Source organism: Lycium barbarum, chromosome 11, assembly GCF_019175385.1.
Source record: "Lycium barbarum isolate Lr01 chromosome 11, ASM1917538v2, whole genome shotgun sequence".
NCBI lineage: Eukaryota > Viridiplantae > Streptophyta > Magnoliopsida > Solanales > Solanaceae > Lycium > Lycium barbarum.
Window position 1 is genome coordinate 30727311 of NC_083347.1, and position 24805 is coordinate 30752115.

General features: G+C 41.2%; 1 protein-coding gene and 1 non-coding gene across 2 annotated transcripts; both read right to left on the minus strand.

Annotated features, from left to right (window-relative positions):
- Positions 1-13926: 13926 nt before the first annotated feature.
- LOC132618702 (organic cation/carnitine transporter 7-like) lies at positions 13927-18868 on the minus strand. Its single transcript, XM_060333710.1, has 5 exons — positions 17084-18868; positions 16750-16989; positions 15571-16043; positions 15247-15451; positions 13927-14414 (listed from the first exon to the last, which is right to left on the minus strand). The coding sequence occupies exons 1-5, from the start codon at positions 17360-17362 to the stop codon at positions 14190-14192; spliced, it is 1422 nt and encodes a 473-aa protein (XP_060189693.1). The 5' UTR covers positions 17363-18868; the 3' UTR covers positions 13927-14189.
- Positions 18869-24420: 5552 nt separating this feature from the next.
- LOC132620604 (small nucleolar RNA R71) lies at positions 24421-24526 on the minus strand. The gene has a single exon (XR_009575045.1). It is a non-coding gene; the product is annotated as a small nucleolar RNA R71 (small nucleolar RNA).
- Between the last annotated feature and the right edge of the window lie 279 nt (positions 24527-24805).

Genomic DNA, 24805 nt, shown 5'->3' on the forward strand with positions numbered 1-24805 from the left:
CGGCTGGGTAAAGGACAAGGGAAGGGTGGGCTTTTAAATTTCCAGATCTGGTATGATTTGTAATTAAGTTATTATGTTTTGTAAATAAGAAAAAGTATCCTTATGTTTTGTAATATAGTGTCTGTTTACCCCGAATTTGGATAATCAATTAAATTTATAAGTGAGGTATAAGATATGTGGTAAGCTTTGATCTATTTTTTGATAGAGAGAGAATGGGATAGAATCAACTATAAATAATCTAAATAACAACTGATGGTATGCGCCAAACGTATATGCTAATATGTTGAATATCGCTTGATTGCACAAGATCTGAAGATGAACACAATAAATTTAGACCGAAATCAGATGATTGAAAGAGAGAGAGAGTTTATATATCTTTTGCTTTTACAAGAGTTCTTGATATAAGGAAGTCAACCCCTCAAAAGTAGGACAATGATCCTTATTTATAGTATTGCCCCATGGGCTTCATACAACATGAGAAACTAAAAAATAAAGAAAAACTCTTAAATGGATTAGGTTGGTTGTACGGTCTGACACCCGCACAATTGGCAGTTGAACATGGCAGGACGTTATCGACGCGTGTCAATCGCGTAACGGATCCCCTGGACCAACGGCTACGATCAAATGGACTAACGGCCACGATCAAACGGAGGAACGGCCACGATCAACTCGGCTATGAAGAAACCGGACCAAATGAAGGTCTTCCCTCTCTTTGATCCAAACATTTCTCCGGTCCAGAAATAAAGTCTTCGTGCATGTGCTCATTTCTTTCTTCCCTTGGTCACCGGTCTCACCGGTCGAGCAGATACTCGATTTTTACCGTATACAAATAGTCCCCACACTTTCCGGACCGAAGTTTTATCGGAGTAACGGGAAGTGGATGAATCAAGAAATCGGCGACTCCATTTGTCTGTTGTTATCTTCTCATTTTGGCGGGAACAATTGCGTCACGTCCCCCTTTCATCGGCCACGTGTCTTATTCCGGATGGTCAACTCTGAGAACCGCTATAACGCACGTCGTTTCAGGTCATTCCTCATTAATTATGGGACATGTGGCTCTCTCTTTGGCTGGGATCAGTAACCGCCTCGATCCCATGCCTATATAAGGCTCTTCACCTCTCCATTTGAACATTTTCGACTCTTCAATGCACTTCCTCTCTTCTTTAAGTTCTTCACTTCTCCATTTCTCTTTTTGTCTTTCAACTCACATTACTTGTTGATTCTCCGCTTATACTACGCAAAAAAGGAACGATTTTACCAACTTCTCCACTAGTCGTTCTTATGCGTTGCTGCTTCTTTCTCTCGTTCTTCACCCCTTCTTTGGAATTCTCTTACTGTTTCCTTTACCCTTTTAACTTCCTTTTCGCATTCTCCCAATCTCTCTATCCCATATTTTCAAATGTCTACCAATACTGAAACCACTTCTCATGATGTCCCCTCGGTTTCTTCTCAAGGAATCGAGCCAACTTCTCCAGCCAAGGGGAAGGTCACCTTCGAACCCACCGCATCGGACATCGTACCGGCCAAACCAAATTTCAACAAAGATTTCGAGGTTGAAAAACCTTCCCCGGTGTCCGACAGAGGGTATGATGTGAGACGATATCCCTCATCCATTACCAAGGATAAATTTGGCCTAGTCCGAGCTGATTGTGGATGGGACAACCATCCAGTCCAAGTTTTTGCCCCCGGGCTAGACGAATCAGTCACCGACCATCAGGAGGGCTTCTTGTACGTCTATACTTACCCTTTCACCCTCAAGGTCGACCCTCCGGTCGATCCGGTCATCTTAGACATGTGCCAGACTTTCAACGTAACCTTGGCACAGATTGGTCCAATTGTTTGGAGGGTCGTGGCCTGCCTCTGGCTGTTGGCCAACAATGCAGAAAAGGAATTCACGCTAGCCCATTTAATACGGCTATATTCCCCGAGGTTGTTCCGGGGTGGTGTAATAAAACTCGCAAAGCGTAGCCGGAATCTAATTTTTTCAAAAATGGATGAAGATAGAGACCGGGGCTGGTTGGAGCGATATGTCCGGGTGCGGATCTCGGAAATCATTCCGGACAACTATATGCCTTTTCCGGAAAGGTGGAACAACAAGCGTAAGTCTGAATTATTTTAATAATTGCTTTTGTATGCTTTGCCAAACTTCAGTTCCACTTTCTCATTACTTGTCTTCTTATTTCCATTAGCCGCGGGTTGGATTCCTCCGGTCGTCCAGAATCTCAACGAATGGGTTACTGCTCTCCTCAGCCAACATGCTCATGACGATCGGACGTGGGGTCATCTGTCCCGTGGCCGACGGATCGCCCAGAACCACGGTAACACTTCGCTTCTATCCGTATCCATTGCATCTTCTACCCTTCTGTAACATCTTCGATTTTCAAGTTTGCCTAAGGGATCGGTGAATCCAAGGTCGGACTCAGCCGCTGAACCTGCGACGTCGGCACCCGAGTTCGATTCAGCTGGTGCCTCTCGTATCCTTGCTGCCGTTACCAAGAGAAAAATGCCCTCCGACAAAGGGCAGAAGTCGAAGAAGAGGGCGAGGAGCGTTACTCGGACCTTACGGGACGAAGCAGAACCCGATATTATTGTTCGGAAAGTCGGCGCTGCCCCTTCCGTGGCTTCGATCCTGGAGGAGGCTATCACCGTTTCACCGCTTCCATCGGCCGAGGAAGCGCCTTCAGCTCCGGCCTTATACACAGGTTTGGAAGAAATTCATTGTCCGCTTCCAATAAGGTCAGTTGAATTCATCGATATTTCAGGTGATGCCTCGTCCGAAGAAACCCCTTTGCAAAGGACAAGGAGATCCGAGAGGGCTCCTGCTGAGGCTGGTCAAAGGACTGAGCCGGTCCCCGAGACGGAAGTCTCCAGGGATGTTGGTCCGCCACCGGACCATGAGACTTCCGCAACTTCAGAGATCCCTGCTTTTGCCGAAGTTGTTGAGGTCCATCCGGGTTCCCCAATTCAGCCCTCAAGGTCGGATGAATTCGAAGACATGTTCTCCGACACTCCTCCTGCAACCGGAAAAGCTGCAGGTTTCGGACATCTTCCGATCCCTCGAGCCACGAGAGTGGCTAGTCGGACCACCGAGTCCAGTGCCAGAGATAGCCTGGTGCGCACCTTTTCGGCCCCAAGTGTGGAACCGAGGAGGACGAGGTCGGCTGTGATCATCGTTCCCGAGGATTGCAGCTTTCTTTCTCGCCTGGTGGGTGTGGCAAGCTACTTGAGGCCCCTGATCTCGGACTCGGACAAGCGAAAGATGAACGGGGTCCCTTGGCAGTGCCTCATTAACGAGGGTATGCACGCGGGCAATCGGGTAAACCTATCAGCCATCCTTGAATAATTTCGTTGAGAATTTTAGTCTCGTTTGTTCAAGCTTTTAACTTGCTTCATTTGCATAGTGTGGTGCTCATCAACGAGGATTTCGTCCGTGCCCAGCAAGAGGTGGACGATCTCAAGGGCCAGCTGGACGCTCAAAGCCGAGAGACGGAGAAATATCAGCACCTTCTGCGGGTGAAGGAGGATAAGTTGAACCAAGCAGTTATTCTTTCCAACCTCCGACCCGAGCTCGACGCAACAAAGGCCGAGAATCGTCAATTAAAGGGTGAGCTGGCCGAGATGGTCGAATATAACCGGCGTCTCGAAGTGGACAAGATCGGCCTTAGCCGAGACAACACTGATTTATCCTTGAGGACTGGTGAGCTCGAAACCACCGTCACTCAACTCCGGGAGGAGCTAGACTCTGTCAAGGCCGATGCTACCAGCATGGCCGAGAGGCATCGGCTGATCGAATCTAAAAGTGCCCGGTATAAAGAGCGTATGAGGGTGTTTGAGGAGAAAGCGGAGAAGAGGGCCCAGCTATGTGCTGATCTAAAAATCGAGCTAAAAGAGACGGTTGATGTTAATGACACTCTCAAGGCTGAGCTCGAGTCGGCCACCCAAATGCAAAATGTCCTCGAAGAGGCTCGGGATGCTCTGGCGGTAAAGCTAGCCCAGGCCGAGGCCGATTTGGAAGAATCTCTAAAGAGCGTGGAGGCCGCCGAGGCTCATGCTACCATTGTTGCTGAGTATGAAAAGTGGAAGTCTCGGAGGATCACTTTTGAGCAAGCCGAGCATGGCTTTGCGGATCTTCCGGCCCTAATACTCGAGGCCAAAAGAGTCGAGAAAGAGGCAAAGGGTGCCCTCGGGGCTGACTCCGAGCGGACAGTGTCCGAACACTCCGGATCCAGCCATACCGGATAGATTAGGGCCTGTACTTTAGCTTTTTATTTTTATTTTTTTATTTTTTTTGTAGAAGTCTCTGATGTAAAATCCTTTGTATAAATAGAACATGGATTTTCCTTGATTCTTTACTTTGTTTTGAATGTTCGTTATGACTTCTGCCCGAATTGTCGGTCCGTTTTAAGGAGTCATTATTTCTGACTGTGCCTAAATATCTGCTTTTCCCTTCATCTGGTACATTTCGTCTGGGAATTTTATGGATTTTTTGCCCGTGGGACTTATCTTATGCTTTGTGAATTCGGACGTTCTCCGAATCACGATGGACATTATTATGGCTTGTGTTTTTCGGCTACTTTTTAGGGTCGGTATTTCTCGGACACCTTAATCTCAGCCTTAGCTAGATGTAAAAGTCCCCACTTGTGGGATTAACAACTTTGGCTCGGTTCACTATGACCTTGTTGCCTTCATCGAATTTCGACCGTAGTGCCTGGAATAGGGTATATGAATGAAGTAATGCCGAAATACGGTGATAATCATCAGGGTAAAGTGTTTTAACAGGAAGACATCCGAGATATCGTTATCCAAACTTTTGATAATTTTTGCATTGCAAGTATTTGTATACATGAGAGTGAATTTTTTCCTTCTGCCTTTGCCGTAGCAAATACTAAATGGACACGATTCATTCTGATCGTTTGGTCCTTACATCGGAACCTAATGCAGAAGGTCCGGTTCTTGGTTTTGCCGTAGCAAATATTGCGTGGACACGATTCATTCTGATTGTTTGGTCCTTACATCAAAACCTAATACTATAGGTCCGACTTTGTTTTGTTGAGCTCCTCCGATATCTGCTAACCGGGGTAATCTTCGAAGTGGGTATAATAGTCTCCTAGCGCTTATCCGAGCTGCAATATCGGGTAAGCGCTATTAAGTCCCCATTTGTAGGGTGTGACCCCGAGTTTCCGGGCGTTTATCCTTGTCTTCGTCGAGTAACACGTTATACTTGTTGCCTCATTAAAAACCTTGTCGGAAAACCCATTTTGGGACAAAACCGTACTAAGGAAAAGAGTGCAACACATGTTTTCAGGCCTAGATTCTAACTTTATTCGGTACTCGACTTCCTGCAAAAAAGAAAGGTTAATAGAAAAACACGGGGTGTCCATACCTTAACAGTAGTATATTTTTAGATGAGCCACATTCTATTTATTGCGCAACCGTTGCCCGTCCATGGATTCCAACTGGTATGATCATTTACCCGTTACCTCGGTTATCTTGTACGGTCCTTCCCAATTCGGACCCAGCTTTCCTTCGTTGGGATTCTTGGTGTTCAAGGTAACTTTCCGAAGCACCAAGTCCCCAACTTAGAAATGACGAAAATTGGCTCTCCGATTGTAGTACTTTTCCATTCTCTGTTTTTGGGCTGCAATACGAACCAACGCGTTTTCGCGAAGTTCATCCGTGAGGTCGAGTTTTACGGCCATGGCCTCCTCGTTTGACTCCTCGGTGGTATAGCTGAACCGGAGAGTCGGTTCACCAACTTCTACGGGAATAAGGGCTTCGGCCACGTAGACCAACGAGAAAGGAGTTTCCCCCGTGCTAGATTTCGATGTGGTTCTGTAAGCCCACAATACCTCCGGTAATATTTCCCTCCAGTGATGCTTCGACGCTTCAAGTCTTTTCCTCAGATTTTGAATTATTATTTTATTCGTGGATTCGGCCTGTCCATTCGCACACGGGTGGTATGGGGTTGATACAATTTTCTTGATCTTCAACCCTTCGAGAAAATTACTGACTTTGCCGCCCACGAACTGAGGTCCATTATCACAAGTTATTTTGGCCGGGATGCCAAAACGACAGATGATGTGATCCCATATGAAGTCGATGACTTCCTTTTCTCTGATTTTTTCAAAGGCCTGCGCTTTAACCCATTTGGAGAAATAATCAGTCATAAACAAAATAAAACGGGCTTTACCTGGTGCCCATGGTAATGGACCGACAATGTCCATTCCCCACTTCATGAAAGGCCAAGGTGACACCACCGAATGCAGCAAATCCCCGGGCTGATGAATCATCGGAGCATGTCTCTGACACCCGCCACATTTCCGGACAAAATTGTTTGAATCCTCCTCCATTCGGTTCCAGTAGTAACCGGCTCTTATAATTTTTCGGACCAAGGCTTCTGAACCGGAGTGGTTGCCGCAAGTCCCCTCGTGGACTTCTCTTAAAATGTACTCCGTTTATTCGGGACCCAAACACTTGGCCAGGGGTCCGAAGAAAGATCGTCGATATAATTGGCCATCTACCAAGCAGAAACGCGCAGCTTTCGTCCTTAGCGACCGGATTCTTTTGGGTCACTCGGGAGCTTTCCATCTCTTAAGTAATCGACGTACTTGTTGCGCCAATCCCAAGTTAAACCCGTTGTGTTTACTTCGGCATACCCGTTCTCTATCGCCGTATTCATCAAGCGCACCGTAGTACCGGGGTTGATTTCTCCCCCTTCGAACGAAGATCCCAAATTGGCCAATGCATCGGCTTCGCCATTCTGCTCCCTCGGTATATGCTGCATGGTCCATTCTTTAAACCGGTGTAGTATCACTTGGGTCTTCTCCAAATACCTTAGCATCCGTTCATCTTTGACCTCGAAGACGCTATTCACTTGTTTAACGACCAAAAGCGAGTCGCACTTTGCTTCAATTATTTTGGCCCCCATACTCCGGGCTAATTCCAAACCTGCAATCATAGCCTCATACTCGGCTTCATTGTTAGTCAATTTAACAATTCTAATGGATTGTCGAACGATATCCCCGGCCGGGGTTCTAAGGACGATCCCTAGCCCGGAACCTTTAAGGTTCGAGGCTCCGTCCGTATGTAGCGACCAAATACCCGAGGCCTTCCCCGAGGTCAACAGAAGTTCTTTCTCAACCTCGGGGACCATAGCCGGGGTGAAATCCGCCACAAAATCGGCCAAGATCTGGGACTTGATGGTCGTTCGAGATTTGTATTCGATATCATATCTGCTAATTTCTACGGCCCATTTAGTTAGTCTACCCGATAATTCCGATTTATGCATGATGTTTTTTAGGGGGTAAGTAGTCACTACACATATCGGATGTCATTGAAAGTAGGGCTTGAGTTTTCTAGAAGCACTTACCAATGCCAATGCCAATTTTTCCAAGTGGGGATAACAGGTCTCCGCATCCCCTAAAGTTCTACTTACATAATAGATAGGGAATTGCGTACCTGACTTTTCTCAGACCAAAACCCCACTTACCGCTATCTCGGAGACAGCAATGTAGAGAAAAAGATGCTCGTCCGCCTTTGGTGTGTGCAACAGCGGTGGGCTGGACAAGTATCTCTTTAATTCTTGTAAAGATCTTTGGCACTCCGGTGTCTAAACGAAGTCGCTCTTCTTCCTCAGTAAGGAGAAGAAGCGATGACTTTTGTCCGAGGACCTCAATATGAAGCGACTCAACGCCGCTATCCTTCCGGTGAGCCTCTGTACCCCTTTGACGTTATTCACCACCTCGATATCCTCGATGGCCTTGATCTTGTCCGGGTTGATTTCGATCCCCCGGTTTGACACCATGAAACCCAAAAATTTGCCGGACCGGACCCCGAAGGCACATTTTTCAAGGTTGAGCTTCATGTTATACTTGCGGAGTACATCGAAGGTTTCCTACAAATGCTTTAAATGGTCCTCTGTTTCCAGGGACTTGACCACCATGCTGTCAATATAAACTTCTATTGTTTTCCCTATTTGTTCTTCGAACATCCCATTAACTAGGCATTGGTAAGTTGCACCGGTATTTTTTAATCCGAAAGGCATGACATTATAACAGTAAGTCCCATATCGGGTAATGAAGGATGTTTTCTCTTGATCCTCCGGGTGCATCCGAATTTGGTTATACCCGGAGTAGGTATCTAGAAAACTTAACATCTCATGCCCGGCCGTCGCATCGATCATTCTATCGATGTGAGGCAACATAAATGAATCCTTCGGGCATGCTTTGTTTAAATCCTTGTAATCAACGCACATTCGAAATTTATTACCTTTCTTAGGCACCACTACAACGTTAGCCAGCCAGTCCGGGTAGTTTACCTCCCGGATAGAGCCTATTTTTAAAAGCTTTGTTACCTCGTTTTTACGAAGGCGTGTTTTGCTTCCGCCATAGGCCTTCTTTTCTGCTTCACCGGGGGAAACTTCCCGTCTAAGCTGAGCTTGTGAGTTGCTACTTCCGGTGGTATACCTGTCATATCTATATGGGACCATGCGAAGCAATCTGCATTAGCTCGAAGAAATTCAATTAACTTGTTCTTGAGCTCCGAGGTTAACCCCGTGCCCAGGTATACCTTTCTGTCCGGTAGATATTCGAACAAGATGATCTGCTCCAGCTCCTCTACTGTTGACCTGGTTGCATCTGAGTCATCCGGCATGACCAATGATCTGGGTACATCGAAATCATCCTCTTCATACCCCGGGTCCAACCCCGTGCACTTTGATTGCTATTTGGTGTTTGTTCACCCGGTCGGATCTTCTTCCTTTTGATCCAATTTTTTGGGCTGAAGTACCGCTTCCTCGACCGCGAACATCTCCCTTGCTGCGGGTTGTTCACCTCGGATGGTTTTTACCCCCTCCGGGGTCGGGAATGTCAGCAGCTGATGCAACGTTGAGGGCACGACCCTCATGCTATGTATCCAAGGTCTACCCAGCAATGCATTATACTTCATGTCCCCTTCGATTACGTAGAACACCGTTTGCTGGATAGTGCCATCGATGTTCACCGACAATGAGATCTCCCCCTTTGTGGTTTCGCTCGCCATGTTGAACCCGCTGAGTACCCGGGCTACCGGTACGATCTGGTCGAGTAGCCTTAACTGTTCGACAACTCTCCAGCGGATGATGTTGGCCGAGCTACCTGGGTCAATCAAAATACGTTTAACCTGAGTTTTAAAAATAAGTATAGAAATTACCAATGCATCATTGTGTGGTTGAATGATGCCTTCTGCGTCCTCGTTGCTGAAAGAGATAGAACCCTCGGGTAAATAATCCCGGCTGCGCTTCTCGCGAACAACAGAAACCTTGGCCCGTTTCATCACCAGCCCTCGAGGGGCATCGGTACCCCCGACTATCATGTTGATTATATGCTGGGGTTCTACTGGCTCGACCCTTTTATGAGTTTCCCTTTCCTTGTAGTGACCTTTGGCTCTTTCACTCAGCAATTTTCGGAGATAGCCATTCTTCAGTAATCGGGCCACCTCCTCTCTTAACTGGCGACAATCCTCAATCCTGTGTCAGTGGGTTCCATGATATTCACACATCATGTTCGGGTCCCGTTGGCTCGGGTCCGACCTTAGAGGTCTCGGCCATCTTACATTTGGAATATGTCCAATAGCCGATACGAGGTCCGAGGTGTTGACGTTGAAGTTGTACTCCGATATCCTCAGCGAATCTTTGTTGCCGGCAGAGCTTCCGGCATCGCTCCTGAATGAGAGACCTCGACTGTTCGACGGGCGCTCGACCCGTTTATCACCCTGACTAGAGAAATGACTCGGGCCAACTCTGGATTTCTCCGACCTGAGGCTTGGTTTCTCCGAATGAGGATATGGCCGATACCTTTCCTTGGATGATCTCGCCTCCGGCTCGTAATTTTTCCTTGGTCTCTCAAAAACTTTTTTTCATGTTTACTGGCCCCGGGGGAAGCTCGAGTTGGTCATCCTCCACCCGAATCTTCGACTCGTATCGGTTATGACATCTGCCCATGTCACAGCCTCGTATTCCAGCAAGCTTTCCTTTAATTTGAACGAAGCCGTCGAGCTCCGCACATTGAGCCCCTTCGTGAAAGCTTGTGCAGCCCATTCCTCCGGAACCGGGGGGAGCTCCATTCGTTCCCTTTGGAATCGGTTGACAAATTCACGCAGTAACTCATCGTCCCAAAACTCATCGTCTCTTTGGGCTATACGGAAAATATCCGCCTTACGGGCCTGCACCTTTTTGGCACCGGCGTGAGCTTTTATGAAGGCATCGGCGAGCATTTCGAAAGAAGTGATTGAATGCTTGGGCAGATGGTCATACCACGTCAATGCTCTTTTTGACAGAGTTTCCCCGAACTTTTTCAGCAACACTGATTCAATTTCATCTTCCTCCATATCATTGCCTATTATAGCGCAGGTGTACGAGGTCACGTGTTTGTGCGGGTCCGTTGTGCCGTCATATTTCTGGATATCCGTCATTTTGAACCTCTTCGGGATTAATTTCGGAGCTGCACTCGGAGGAAAAGGCCTTTGGATGTACCTTTTCGAATCCGGCCCTTTCAGTAAAGGCGGAGCCCCCGGGATTTGGTCCACCCGAGAGTTGTATGTTTCCATCCTCTTTTCAGTCGAGTCTACCCGCTTTGCCAAAGTTTCGAGCATTCTCAGAACCTCGGTGGAGGAACCAGCTCCGGACCCATTGCTCTCAACCATCCGTGCCTCATCCCTTCTGGGTTCAGCAACACCCTTCGCATCCTCCGAGGTCGTTTTATCTCTTCCGTTTTGCAACTGGGCTATTGCGATCCCCTGTTCGGCAATCGCCGCTCTCTGTTCCTGCAACATTTCAAAAATTAAACGTAAGTCAATATTATCATTCGGGATATCGGGTTCTTTTCGGCCCTGTGTCCGGGACAAAGTAATTGAATTGTGAGTATTTAAAGGGTCAGTGGCCGGCTGGGCGGCATTCTCCTGATCCACGGTGTTTTGATGGTTGAGGCCCTCCCTCGAATTAAAGGGGTTAGGGTCAGCGAGGTTTGGTAATCCTCGTGGACCGCTGCCTTCATTCTCGGCCACGATCTCGTTGTTGTTGACGTGACCAGATTGCCCACTGTTAGCTATTTGGTCCGTTTTTTCAGAGACGAATAGAAGATGTTTTTGATTTTGATGGGTAAGGTAGAGATCAAGATCAAAGACCAATATTATCCTAGCCCCACGGTGGACGCCAAACTGTTTACCCCGAATTTGGATAATCAATTAAATTTATGAGTGAGGTATAAGATATGTGGTAAGCTTTGATCTATTTTTTGATAGAGAGAGAATGGGATAGAATCCACTATAAATAATCTAAATAACAACTGATGGTATGCGCCAAACGTATATGCTAATATGTTGAATATCGCTTGATTGCACAAGATCCGAAGATGAACACAATAAATTTAGACCGAAATCAGATGTTTGAGAGAGAGAGAGAGAGAGTTTATATATCTTTTGCTTTTACAAGAGTTCTTGATATGAGGAAGCCAACCCCTCAAACGTAGGGCAATGAGTCCTATTTATAGTATTTCCCCATGGGCTTCATACAACATGAGAAACTAAAAAATAAAGAAAAACTCTGAAATGGATTAGGTTGGCCGTACGGTCTGACACCCGTACGATTGGCAGTTGAACATGGCAGGACGTTATCGACGCGTGGAAATCGCGTAACGGATCTCCCGGACCAACGGCTACGATCAAACGGACTAACAGCCACGATCAAACGGAGGAACGACCACGATCAACTCGGCTATGAAGAAACCGGACCAAATGAAGGTCTTCCCTCTCTTTGATCCAAACACTCCTCCGGTCCAGAAAGAAAGTCTTCGTGCATGTGCTCGTTTCTTTCTTCCCTCGGTCACCGGTCTCACCAGTCCAGCAGATACCCGATTTTTACCGTATACAGTGTCTTAGGTGGTATTATTAGGTCATTTTCCTTAATATTTACTGATGGAGTTCCAAACATAACGTAAATGATTGAGATCAAAGGAAAAATGTATTTGTAATCTTCTCAAAACAAATAAAATATCGAAAGTAAATTTACAACTAAAAGTCCCATCTTCTTTTTGTAAAAAGCATTTAATAAGGTAATGAGAGTAAGAAATTTAGGTGTGTACAACTTATTTTTTGATTATTTAAATTTTTAGATGTGAGGAAAAGATGATCATTTTATTAATTTAGTACGGTTTTCATAATCGCGTGAAGGGCGGATAAATTTTCTCAATAAATTGAGTTTTTTTTTTTTTTTTTTTTTTTTTTGAGTGTTACTTGCTCAGTCCGAATAAAAAGGTGATTCCTCGTAACTTTGTCATTATAAATCTACATTGGTTCATTGGATGCTATTATTTGAAGAAAAGAAAATTGTTTTTTATATGTATCTTTTCTAATACGTATTCCCATGTACATTTGATTATAAATTTTTTGATATGTATTCCCATATAATCTATGACTTATCTTTTAAATTCTCGTTCAACACAAACCGTCATCTGCTAATTTAACTCCTCTCCCCACGAGAGCTCGTACATATTATCAAGTCCCAATTATGCTCTCACCCTCGTCTAGGTCCATATTCATTTTGAGATCGACTAATTATATTTTTAAACTTGTTATTAACTACCAATTGAATTGTAAGCCTTAAAACTTATGGGGTTTTACGTGTCACTTTTGGAGTGATAGACAACTTTACGTTGTACTTTAAGAGGGATATCAAATGTTGGTGATAAGAATCCTGATCACGACAGAGCAGTCAAAACAGATGAAAGGAACATACAAGTTTAAAAATTACATGTAAATAATTATTAAATTTTAATTATTCATCTTGACATGGGCAAATAAGTCTCCTTACGATGACAATCCACATTGATCATTCATAGAAATTTGGACTTTAATTTTTCTTGTATAATTATTTATCCGAAAAATTATCTTAAGAATACTAATGATATTGTTTTACAAAGTAGAACATAATATAACTCGGCATACACGTGCAACACAAGTGCGGAGAGACTAGTACAAGATATAGGAAGGAAAAGGTGGTGGCCGGATGAGGAAATTGTCACCATCACTTCAAAACCAATTCGGGCTGGCAGAGATTTCCTATAGCTCCAATCCTATATGATTGTCACCGGAAATGGCAATTCCTACTTCTAGATATGAAAGTAACTGTGAGTAGAGTTTCAGAAAATTACTCTCAAATCTCAAAGAAATTGGTTGACTATATATAGGAGGTTAAACTCCATTACCATCAACAATAAATGATAAAGCCTCTATTGATTGCTCTGTCATGGGGCTTGGAGGCTGAATTTCGGATTTACCATGGTTTAACAAGCATGGCATGGTCTCTACAAGTATTTTAGTTGTACCTAGTAAAAATATGTTTTCATTTTTCACCAAGATAGTTGAAATACCGGTTGATATGGTAAATTTTGCTCCTTTCCATTTAATTTTGGTCTCATATTATTTTGTTATTGTTATCTTATAACACTATTTTAATAAGTTCCGTGCTATCCTTAACTCCTTATCCTAACAAAGGGCCAATGTAGAAAGCAACAAATACTAGCCTTACCAGATTGCTATCAAAAAGTGGAGGCACCACCTGCAATCCTCCCATTTACTTATCATGACAGATCACTTCAGCTTGAAGTACTTGAAGGAGAGAAAATGGCCATTTTCAGTTACGATACCTTGAGAGAAATGAACTGTGTTTCTACATTGGTCATTAATGCAAGACAAAGTTGTTGCACATTATGGAGGCTGCTGAAGTCAACAAGGGCCAGAAGGAGGAAAGTGAAACATAGGGACATGCTGAAGAGAAAAAATTCTGGAGCAGGCAAAAGTGCCAATAAATGTCGTGGTTACCAGAGTTCTTATTTAAAATTTCTTAATGTTAATTTTTCTCCCCATCTTTTGGTTATTCATTCAACATTAATCACAGGATTGAAATGCATCAACTAATTCATGTGTAAATCCAAAAGTGTGCGAGACAAGGGGACACCAGACAATTTTCCCACAAAAACTTCCAGTAGAGTACTAACATTTTATCTAGTAAAACGCCTGCTTCTACACAAGTTGATCTTTTGAATAATAGCACATCAGACAAAAACTTATAGTAGAGTACCAACATATTTTCATTTCTTTTCCTCTCCAATGTGGAGAGAACTTCAATACAAGTAAAATGATAATAAGTCCAAACTTTAGACAACAAGAGTATCCACTAGTTCCCTACCCTTTGTCTCTAGTGAGAAGAGCATAACACTGGCTGCTGATAAAACTAGAACTGCTTCAAAAGATATGATTGCAGCCATTTGATGGCACCCTCTTACCAATTGCACGACAATAATAGGAGAAACCATGGCCCCTATTCTTCCCACAGAAGTTGCAACTCCAGTACCAGTAGACCTTATAGAAGTTGGATATATCTGCATAGAAGACAATAAAATGACAAACTGAAGTCTCCAGAAGAGGTTTTGAGCAGCGTTTGCTTTTAAAGGGCCAATGGCCCTTAAAATTCAGCACAACTTTAGCAGTTGACAACGAAAGATGCATCTTGGAAGGCAACTCTGCACTAAAATCAGAAAACCAAGAACGGAACCTCATTATACATTAAGTCCCACTCAGATAGTAGTTGACAACATGTATTGGCAGACTCTCCAAACGGTATCATATACTCATACCTCTCAGCCAACAGAAAATTGGCGAAGATACCAAGGCAATACTTCATAAAAAGATGTCACAAAATAGGCCTTCACCTCATAATTTTCTTTTCACTGATTAAGAATCAGAAAACACAAATGATTCACATGAACTAGATGCATTCTAATATTATTTGCTTAAGAACTCACACACATTTCAACATCAGTACCAATGCCAAAATAAACCATTTTAGAACTCCATTATCATTTTTCAAATTAGAACTCTCTTCTACACCGACGAGGTAGTTGTTAAACATATGAACTAACAACAAACAAGAAGAAGAGAGCTGCAGTACTAATTGGATAAGGTTTCTACTCTCTTTTCAAAATCAATACGTGCACCTGGCTTGAGAATGAGGTGGTTCCCAAATATAAACCACTCTAAACCTTATTAGAGGCCTAAGATCGATTGGAAAGATTTTAGCTTCTTCAAACAAATGAAACGTAACCTTGATATCTTGAAGTAAACTTTTTATATATGCATTAAGTTTGATTGGACGGAAACAGGAAAGAGTTTTCATGTCTAGAAATTGCATAATGATAAGGAATTGATGGTTACCTCTCGACTATAGACACCCACAGCGGCGAAGCTTCCCAGGATGAAAGTACGAGGACCAAATAGAAAGGCAGTAGTCAAAGCAGGTAGTTGAGGTGCAAGAAGTGGTAAAAGGAATAGGAAGCATAAAGCATACATAAGTGCCATAGTGAATTTCCGACCAACTTTCTCCACCATTATAGCTGATAAAAGAATCCCAGGGAGAGACCAAATAGGGTAACTTAGATTTTACAACTTGTAATTGGCTACAATATATTAGGTGAAAGAAAATTATCTAATTATTAGTTGAGACGAATATGACAGGAGTAAAGGAAGATTGTTTTACCTGCAAGACTATTGATGAGCACATTTGTGTAAAGGCTCTGATCATTGTTCGTGTGCAAAGCAATTGCCGAGTGTTGACATTGTCCACTGCTAAAGAGTGAGGTCAGCAATATAATGCCATAATATGAGAAGGAATTTCCACCATAAACCACCCATAAGAGGAGGGTATTTCTACGTAATGTGGGGGACAAAAGCACAAGTAAGGATGAGAAGCCAGATTTAAGACTTGAGATTTTGTTTTTTCCAGGAGAAAGCAATTCCTCAGTCTGTTGAGAAGAGACAAGCTTTCCAGGGGGAAGTTGTGTCTTATTGACCATGGCTATTTTCTTCAGAATATCACAGGCGTCTCTTGTTCTACCTATGGCACACAAATATCTAGGAGATTCTACCGTAAATACAAACAACAAAAGTGCTGCAAATGATGGTATGGATGATAAAGCCAGTAACCACTTCCAACCCAATCTTGGCATAACTATCTGCAACATAAACAATGAGAATGCCATAAGTTCCGAGGGTCTATTGGAAACAGCCTCTCTACCCCACAAAGGTAGGGGTAAGGTTTGCGTACACCCCACCCTTCCAGACCCCACTTGTGGGAATATGTTGTGTATGTTGTTGTTGTGTATAAACAATGACATTGCCATAAGTTTTTCATTGTTCGGTGAAGCGTATTTTGATAGTGGCACTCAATAATATTATATGAAATTATGGCAGAATTTCGATAACTAACAACAATTACTGTTTCGTTTGCATGGTACTATCTGAGGGGTTAATAATATTATCATCACTTAAATGAGATTAGACTGTCCTAAAGGTTAGAATGAAGAATCAGTAGTAATTGTTCTAGCTAACATATGTCACTAGTCCTACATACTTGCAGAGAAGAGTTGCTACTAGCTACTTTGACTGCTTCTGTGTTTCAATGTGGAAATAGAAGATTATCACATTATGCAGATGGTAGCATTTGGATGCGTGACCAAGTAGAAGATCAACAAGTAAGAAGACATCAAGTAAAGCTAATTGATACAACCAAAAACACATCTAGAAAATTAAATTAGTAAAGGCTAGAAGATGATTCCAAATGCTGCTAAAACAAGCACTTCACATTGCCAGACATAGATTTAAGCTAAACATGATTGCACTACAGACCAAAAAGAGCAAAAGAAAAAGGATGTAATGTACCAGAGCTAATATAGCCTCAAGTATTGTTCCAGTTGTCCAAAAACCTGTAGAGATAATCGACCACATGCCCCTGTTTTGTGGAGGCACAAATTCAAGAAACCAAGATCCATATACAGATTGTCCACCTATTCCAAATCCAACCATCATCCGCACAGCAAGCAACCAATTATAATTTGGAGAAAAGGCACTGAGTGCTGCAGATACTGTAATCACTATTGCAACACTTAGAAGACCCTTCCGGGTAACAGATAATGAAATTAGATCAGCATTGATTCTTTCTAAGTTCCCATATCGCAAAAAATAAAAACTTGTTCATTTGATTATATTCTTAACTTCTTCCGTAAGTGTCTGAGAAGGAGCCCCAAAAAATAGCTCCGATTAGCATGCCAGCGAAAACGATAGTAGTCATAAGGCTTTCTTGAGTAGGAGAAACTGCCCATTGGGACCTTAGAGCAGGTCCTATAAATGACAGAATCTGAGTCTCTGCTGCTTCAGCAATATAACCAAGACCCGCATAACACATCACCATATACTGGAATTTACCAATTCCAACTGATGTGAGTGCTTCATCCAATGTGTAAACAAGGCCATCCTCTTCTTCTTCTTGTGCCATCTCCCTCCAGTGAACAGAGGACTTAATAATTCCTCTTTTCAAAATGGAATATGGAGTTCATTGTATTTGTATATTCCTTACATCAAAGTTATAAAGTTACTGCAATCATATGGTCTCCCTCTGCTATAAAATAAGCTGGAAAATTTGTTTGTTCCTAAATGCTAGTCAACTGATGAGAGGCCTTCAATTAAAAAAAAAAAAAAAAAAAAAGGGAATCTTTCTTCTTTTGGTCTTCTTATGTGGATGACACTGCATCAGTGTCCACATTGAATTTTCTATTATAAATTATTTAAGAAAATTCATATTTTTTCTTTTTCAATTCCCCATTACTTTCACCACTTTCGTCATCCCCCAGCATCTTCATTCTCCACCTTTCCCTTCATTGAAGGCCGATACGGGATTTTCACTAAGACAGTTTGAAAAATAAAAATGTAGTGAAAAGTCAAGGTAAAATTTGAACCCCTTAACTACAGAGTCAACCTCTAATCTTGTGTTCGGGGATTCAAAATCTATATGTACATAAACAATAAAAAAGTTACCTTATGTATATTGCCAAGGCCTGCTTCTTTCCACCAACACACAAAAATTCTTGAGCCGACAGTCTATTAGAAACAGTCTCTCTATTTCACACAAGTAGAGTGTACCCCCACCCTCCCACTTGTGTTACCAGGAAGGGTCTTCTAAGTGTGGCAATGGTGATTACAGTATCTGCAGCACTCAGTGCCTTTTCTCCAAATGAGTTTTACATCACATCAAAGGGAGACAATGGGGGAAGGGGGCTGGTGGGAAGATAGAAAAGAAATGAGTTTAGCTAAAATGAACTAAGCTAATAAATAAATAAGTCATTGACCCGCCTAAATTTGAATGAGTTGCGTGAATTGAATTTTCATGGGTTAATTTTACCATCACAGGAATGACCCTCAAAGGTTTAGATTATTATTGGAGGATGATGAAAAGGTACAACACTGTGACCTGTGAAGGTAGCTAAGCAGAATCATATATGAAGCAACCAAGCAAGGGAGGGATTGAGGGGGGCGGGAGGGTGTTCCTCGACAAAGACTTACAGTATATAGATAGGGTACTGTGTTTATGTACGTATATAAATTTTGAATATTCTAAACAAATACAAAGGGTTAGCTCAAGCTGTCCAGGGTGTTCAAAATTCTCTCCAGCGTCCAAGGTTCAATTCTCCGTGATAGCATTATTTTTTATGTTTAACTTTTATTATTTTTCTCGAACCTCCTGGATAAAAATTCTGAATCCGCCCCTGAACCAATCCCCTCAAATATACAAACAACACCAAAAAGAAACAACATAAATCAGCCAAGTGAAATTGCTTGCATGTAGAGAAAACTTATGAGTACCATGAATTTTGATTTCTAGAAGTCAGTTAGTCGTGGTCCCCATCTCGAATCTTATTTGACTTTGGACCACAACAAAAGTCAAGTGCCACAATGATTGAACTCCGACGTGGAATGTCTTGGCTTTCTATCTTCCTTTCTTTACCAAAGTAACCTTCCCACTCTTCGTTATTTACTTGTCATCCTTTCTGTCTCAGAACACTGCCTCCGTTTCATTTATTAGTCTTGAACTTGCGTTGCATGTTTATCTCATGTTATTGTTATACAATTTGTAATGCCAAATGTTGAATTTTAATCATATGAATATTTGGAGAATTATTATTTGGGTTGTAAAAGCATGTGAACATACAATATTTATTTGCAAATCAATGTTTGTTTTAGAATCTTCTCCATTATTCAACATAATGAGAGTGATACTTAGTTTGAGATAATTAAGTAAAATTAGTTGTTTCTTTTAATCTAAGAATAATATTTTTATTATACACACTGCACACACGCACTTGTCAATTGTAATTATGTTGAAAAAATCATTGTTAAAAGCTTTAACTCGTGCTTAGAGAGTGGAGACAGCTTTCTTAGTGTACGTATTGCCAAGACTTTGCTCCCGATTGTAGTTATAGAGGCAATCAAATTTTTAATTATATATTATAGTCTGTTGTTGATCTAATTACATTTATTTCAAAGTAAAAATTGAAACAGTTGACAAAACTGTAAAAATAAAATTAGCTTTTAAAAAATGAAATTTTATTTGCAAAATATGTAGAAATGCCAACGAAATAAAATATGTTTTATAATAAGGAACGGAACGATTGACTTAAAGCGAACCAAAAAGCACTAAAATATTCAATATGTATCAAGACACACTAATTTGTAATTTAGCCACCGTAATAATTTCAGCCAGCCAACAATTAAACCAAATAAATAAAAGCACATCAAATTTATATATGAAGATATATGTAGAAACTTTAAAAAGAAAGAAGATTTGAAGAAGGCAGACATTGCTTTTACATTGGGTAAATTTTGCAAATATCTTTGCAATGCTCCATCGAAGCATTTGGTGGTATCAACATCCAAGAGAAACATTGTTTAGTTCCTCTCCAATCAAGAGGTTTTTGTTCAAAACAACGTAAGAATGTTTATGGTGACTATTCGTATAGGTATAGGCGTATAGCAACGAATGTTTGCCTCTATTTCTAGTTTTTATTTATTAGTAATAAATAGGGCCTCTATTTCTAGCTTTTATTTATTTACTAATAAATAGGGTATCTGGTAAATAAGAAGAGAGTTTTAGTTAAATATACTATTTAAGTAAATAAAAAGGGCATTTAGGTAATTTAACTTTTAAGTTTTGGAGTTCATGCTTTTAATATAGTATAGATAGATAGATTTGACTCACATTGACTTGTCACTCCCTTTAAAAAAACATATTTGTTAGGGGTTTATTTTACTAAAAATAATCTTATTAATTATGCTTTGAAAATCTAAATTTGACTACTAGTAATTTATATAGTTATTTAATCATATAAGTAGTATCGGAAGAAACCAATAAATTTTTCTTGATTTGCTAAAATGGACAAGTGAAAGAAACAAATCTATTTTTAGTATAAGGGCCAAGTAAAATGAAATAGAAGGAGTACTTATTATTTTATTTAATCAATATAAAATTAAAAGTAGTTTTTTTCATTTTACCCTTGTATTAATTACATAAATGGGCTGATGTTATGAGTTGACATACAAAAAAATTAGTTTTGTTGTGTGCTTGTGTCACGACCCAAACAGTCGTGAGTGGCACCCACACAAATCCCCTAGTGGGCGAACCATCTACTTAACCAACTATCCAAACGATTACCACATTACTTAGCCAATTTTAAAACATTCAAGTATACAATAGATATTAAAAAAAAAAAAAAACTCCGAATGTCTAGTCATGCCATAAATAAATAAAATCTACAGAAGCCTAACTAATACAACCCCAAAATCCGAAAGTTATTATACAAGGACTCTAAAACATAACTGTCCAAAGAGTGACTAATTGTCTAAAAATAACATAAATGTGTGAAATGAAATAGACATCTAATAAAATAGGAAAGATCTTCAGGCAGCCTGGCATGGATAAGAGCTCACCCTCGAATCTAGCGGAAACTGGCCTCACACTAAATATGAGGTCTCGTAGATGCCTCTAGATCACAATCTGCACTCAAAAGAATGCAGCAAGGTTGTATCAGTACAAACACTATGTACCGGTAGATATCATAGGCCGACTAAGATTAATATCATGCATACAATCACAAAATAAATAAGATAGACAGATAGGCACAACATCACATAACCTTAAGAAACTATCAACATAAATCATCCAACACCGAAATATCAGCCAACACAGAGATAAGGTAAATCCACACGAGAAGAAATCAAATAGAGTAACTCAACTCATGAAATCACCAAACACAATCGTAAACCACAAATTATCTCAACTTTATCACATATCTATACGCACATGCTAAATGGTAATGTTTGACCCATTAGTCATGACTTGCAGGGGATCCATGGCGTCCATGTACCACTCGCTCTGGAACTGACCTCGGATCACGAGCCCATCATTAGGCCACATCCTCACCCCCTATGAAATGTGCCTTTTTATATTTATAATATCTTTCTCATCACAATATATTTCCGTTCCACAATCACTAAGGAATGAGAACAATCAATAAATCAATATCAGGGAACACAAGTCACCATGTCACAAGTCATATCAAGGCTCAAGAATCAATAACATAAATAAGGGATTCCTCCAAGTCAACAAGAAGAGTATTTATGAACTCCTTTTTTATCATTTCATATCAGTTCATCACATAATTAATCAATCAATATCAAACTGTAGGAATTACCAACCACACTTTATGTCCGAAGCCCTAATCATGCTTCTCCTATCAATTTCGTAACACATACAATAAACTAATCAAAGTCTAACTCAAGTAGACCGTAACCTACCTAAAAGCCGAACTGGAATAAAGCAGTCACTCCGCAATAGCTTTTCCCTTTCGTAAAGCTTCCGTACGTTCAAAGTCTAGAAATATAGCGCTACATGAGTATTCGAGTCATCTATTCAAACAATACAACAATTGGGGAAAAGAACTCAACTACATTCTATCCTTTTCAATTGGAGGAACTACTACTAAGCTTGAATTCATCATAACATCAACCCCAAACCATCATACTATCCCCATTCATGGGTTTTCTAATCAATTTAACCCTTTATGCCAAAGCTATCATCTGTATGAAACCCTAAGTCTCAAACAACAAGTTCAACCATTATTAGACAAGTTCTCGTCCTAGGAAGTGATAATCTATACTCCTACATGATTAAACAACAATAAAATCCATAACCCATTCATTAATCAAAGGTTCCTTAAGTTCTAGGGTTTTATCCCTTTCATTCACCATTAACAGACCTTCAATACTCCTGGAAACTAACATGATGATGGAATTAACAAATTCAAGGGTTGAGACTTACCTTTCAAGAGTACTCTAGCCCTAACCGTAGAATTTCTCCACAGCAGTTCTTGGAAATTGTTTTGGGTGTTATGTGGCGAATGGGTTTGGAATAAAGAATATAAAATGTTGATTCTGCCTCGCATCGACCGCTGCAGCGATCAAAGCCTCGCTGCAGCGGTCTCTCTATAGCGGGCTCCCGTTACGGTGTTCCTCATTAATGTCCCGCTTCCCCACGACGACGACTGATGTGCCACAGATTTGTGGTACATTCGACGCCTTTTTACTATGAATTTTGGTTGTTTTCAAGTAAATCTAGTTCTCGTTAATATGTTTTGTTGTGTTTTAGGAAAACAATGGCCCAAAAGCAAAAAGCAAAGAACAAAAGAAAAATTGGCCAGAAATGAAGAATCGACGTTCCGTCGATCAGCCGACGAACCGTCCTTTGAAGCGTCAATAAGCTCGATTTTCCAATGATGACAAAGTTTAAGGCGACAAAGGACGGAGGCATCGACTAAGCGTCGAACTGATCGATGATTCATCGTTTGTGTCGTCAAGCAGGATCTCTCAACAAGAAGAGAGAAAGACGGAATACTCGACAGACCGTCGAACTGGTCGACGACACCGTCGAATGGAACACATTGCTGAAGGAACAAAGGACGGAGAAATCGACGGAACGTCGAATGATCGACGGTCCATCGATCTTTCTATCGGGGAAAATTTTGTCAGTAGCTGATGTGCGTTTTTTGGAGCCTATTTAAAGAACATTTTAGGTTAATTTTGGCAGCCAGATTTTATTGTAACCACGTGAAAAGTTCCATTGGTGGGTGAGCATTGAATACTCCCCTTTTGGAGCTTAAAGAAGACACCAAGATTCCGTTTTCCATCATCTTTATTACACTTTGTAAGCTTTATGTCTCATTTATTGCTTACTACTTTTGAGACCATAATGTGTGAGTAGTTTCTTTAATCAAAGTTGTGGACCCAAATGATGGGTGCTATGTAATGGGTGTCTAACATTTCATATATATATAATGGGTTGTGATGTGTTTTATTATTTCTCGTATTCATTGTTCTTTAAGTGGTTGAAAACACTTGTTCATGCACAAACCCTAGTTTATTTGGAAAGATGAACTAGGGTGTGATTTGAAATAATATAACAAGGACTCGGGGCGCTAACCCTCGTTTAATGAACTCGCTTAGGGATAAGATGTGTTCTACTTGGCATATTTAATCAACCTTATTTATAACTTTTCTGCATTTGGGAAAATCATGAAAAGAAATACTTTCTAACTATTAGAAAATATTAGAAAGTGTATTAGAGATTAAGTGCATACATAACTTCGACCCATTAGAAATATATCATATTGACACCCATAGCATAACATCTAATCATCGCGGGGACACAACTTTGGTTCTCCAAATCCAAACAAATTCCAAACATTTCAAAATAGTAAATACAAACCAAATCTCTTTTCAAAATATTCGAAATAGGATTAAAGCCTTTAAAGACTAGTATCGCATACAATTAATATCCTTTTATCTCCATATTCCCTGTGGGATTAGACCCCAACCTTGTTTGGGTTACTATATTTGACAACGTCCGCTTTACACCATTAATAGGTGTAATTTGAGCGTATCAAATTTTGGCGCCATTGCCGGGGAATACAGTTTAGAAATTACTGATTGTTGTGTACTCTTCTTTAAAACTTTTTCTATTCCATCACACCTTGTTTGCTGTTGTGGTGAACCAGGTGAACATGGCAGAGAGACAGAATCGGAATCAAGGAAACCAAGGTGGACTCCAAGTGAACCCACCTGCACCAGAAGAGGATGAGGATGAAAATATATTTGCGAAATTCATCAATGAAGCTGATTATGCTTCTGCTGTGGTTCCTCCTAGAACTGGAAATGCTACTTTCAAAATTGATAGTTCTATCTATCAGCTGCTGAAACTTGAAGGTTATTTCCGAAATTCTTCGGAGGATTGTCCACTTCGACATTTGAAGAACTTCTTGCATGTGTGTGCTCAACAATCCCAAGGTGCTATTTCTGCTGATGCACTTCGGTTACATGTCTTTAAATATTCCTTGGCTGGCCAAGCAAGGGAATGGTATGTGAAGCTCCCCAGCAATTCTATTCATACCTGGAGCGAGTTAGCCAATACATTTTTGAAGAAGTGGTTCCCACCAAGCAAAAAGGCTGAGCTTCGGGATAAGATCTTTGAGTTCAAACAACTTCCGGGGGAACAATTATATTTAGCATGGGAGCGTTTCAAGTACTATCTAGCTCAATCTCCAACTCATGGGTTTCCGGATGCTATTCTCACCGAGAAGTTCTACAGGGGGTTAGATACAATGAATCAAATTGTTGTCAACACTGCAGCTGGGGGATACTTCATGGACAAATCATTTGTCAGCATCACCAGGTTGCTCGATAAGCTCACCACCCACAATCAAGCTTGGCACTCAAGTGATAGTGAAATCCTGTCATATGGTAGTCCCTCTGCTGCCGTGGTAGCCAAAGAAAATCATGACCGAGATCATGCTTTTGCTCAATTGCAAACCACCGTGGATTTGTTGTCAAAGAG

Coding starts and splice junctions, on each gene's coding strand:
- LOC132618702 (XM_060333710.1), bottom strand. CDS start 17,362: ATGGCACAAGAAGAAGAAGAGGATGGCCTTGTTTACACATTGGATGAA. Junction 16,990..17,083: donor TCTCAGACACTTACGGAAGA/AGTTAAGAATAT, acceptor TTATCTGTTACC/CGGAAGGGTCTTCTAAGTGT. Junction 16,044..16,749: donor TTGAGGCTATATTAGCTCTG/GTACATTACATC, acceptor TTTATGTTGCAG/ATAGTTATGCCAAGATTGGG.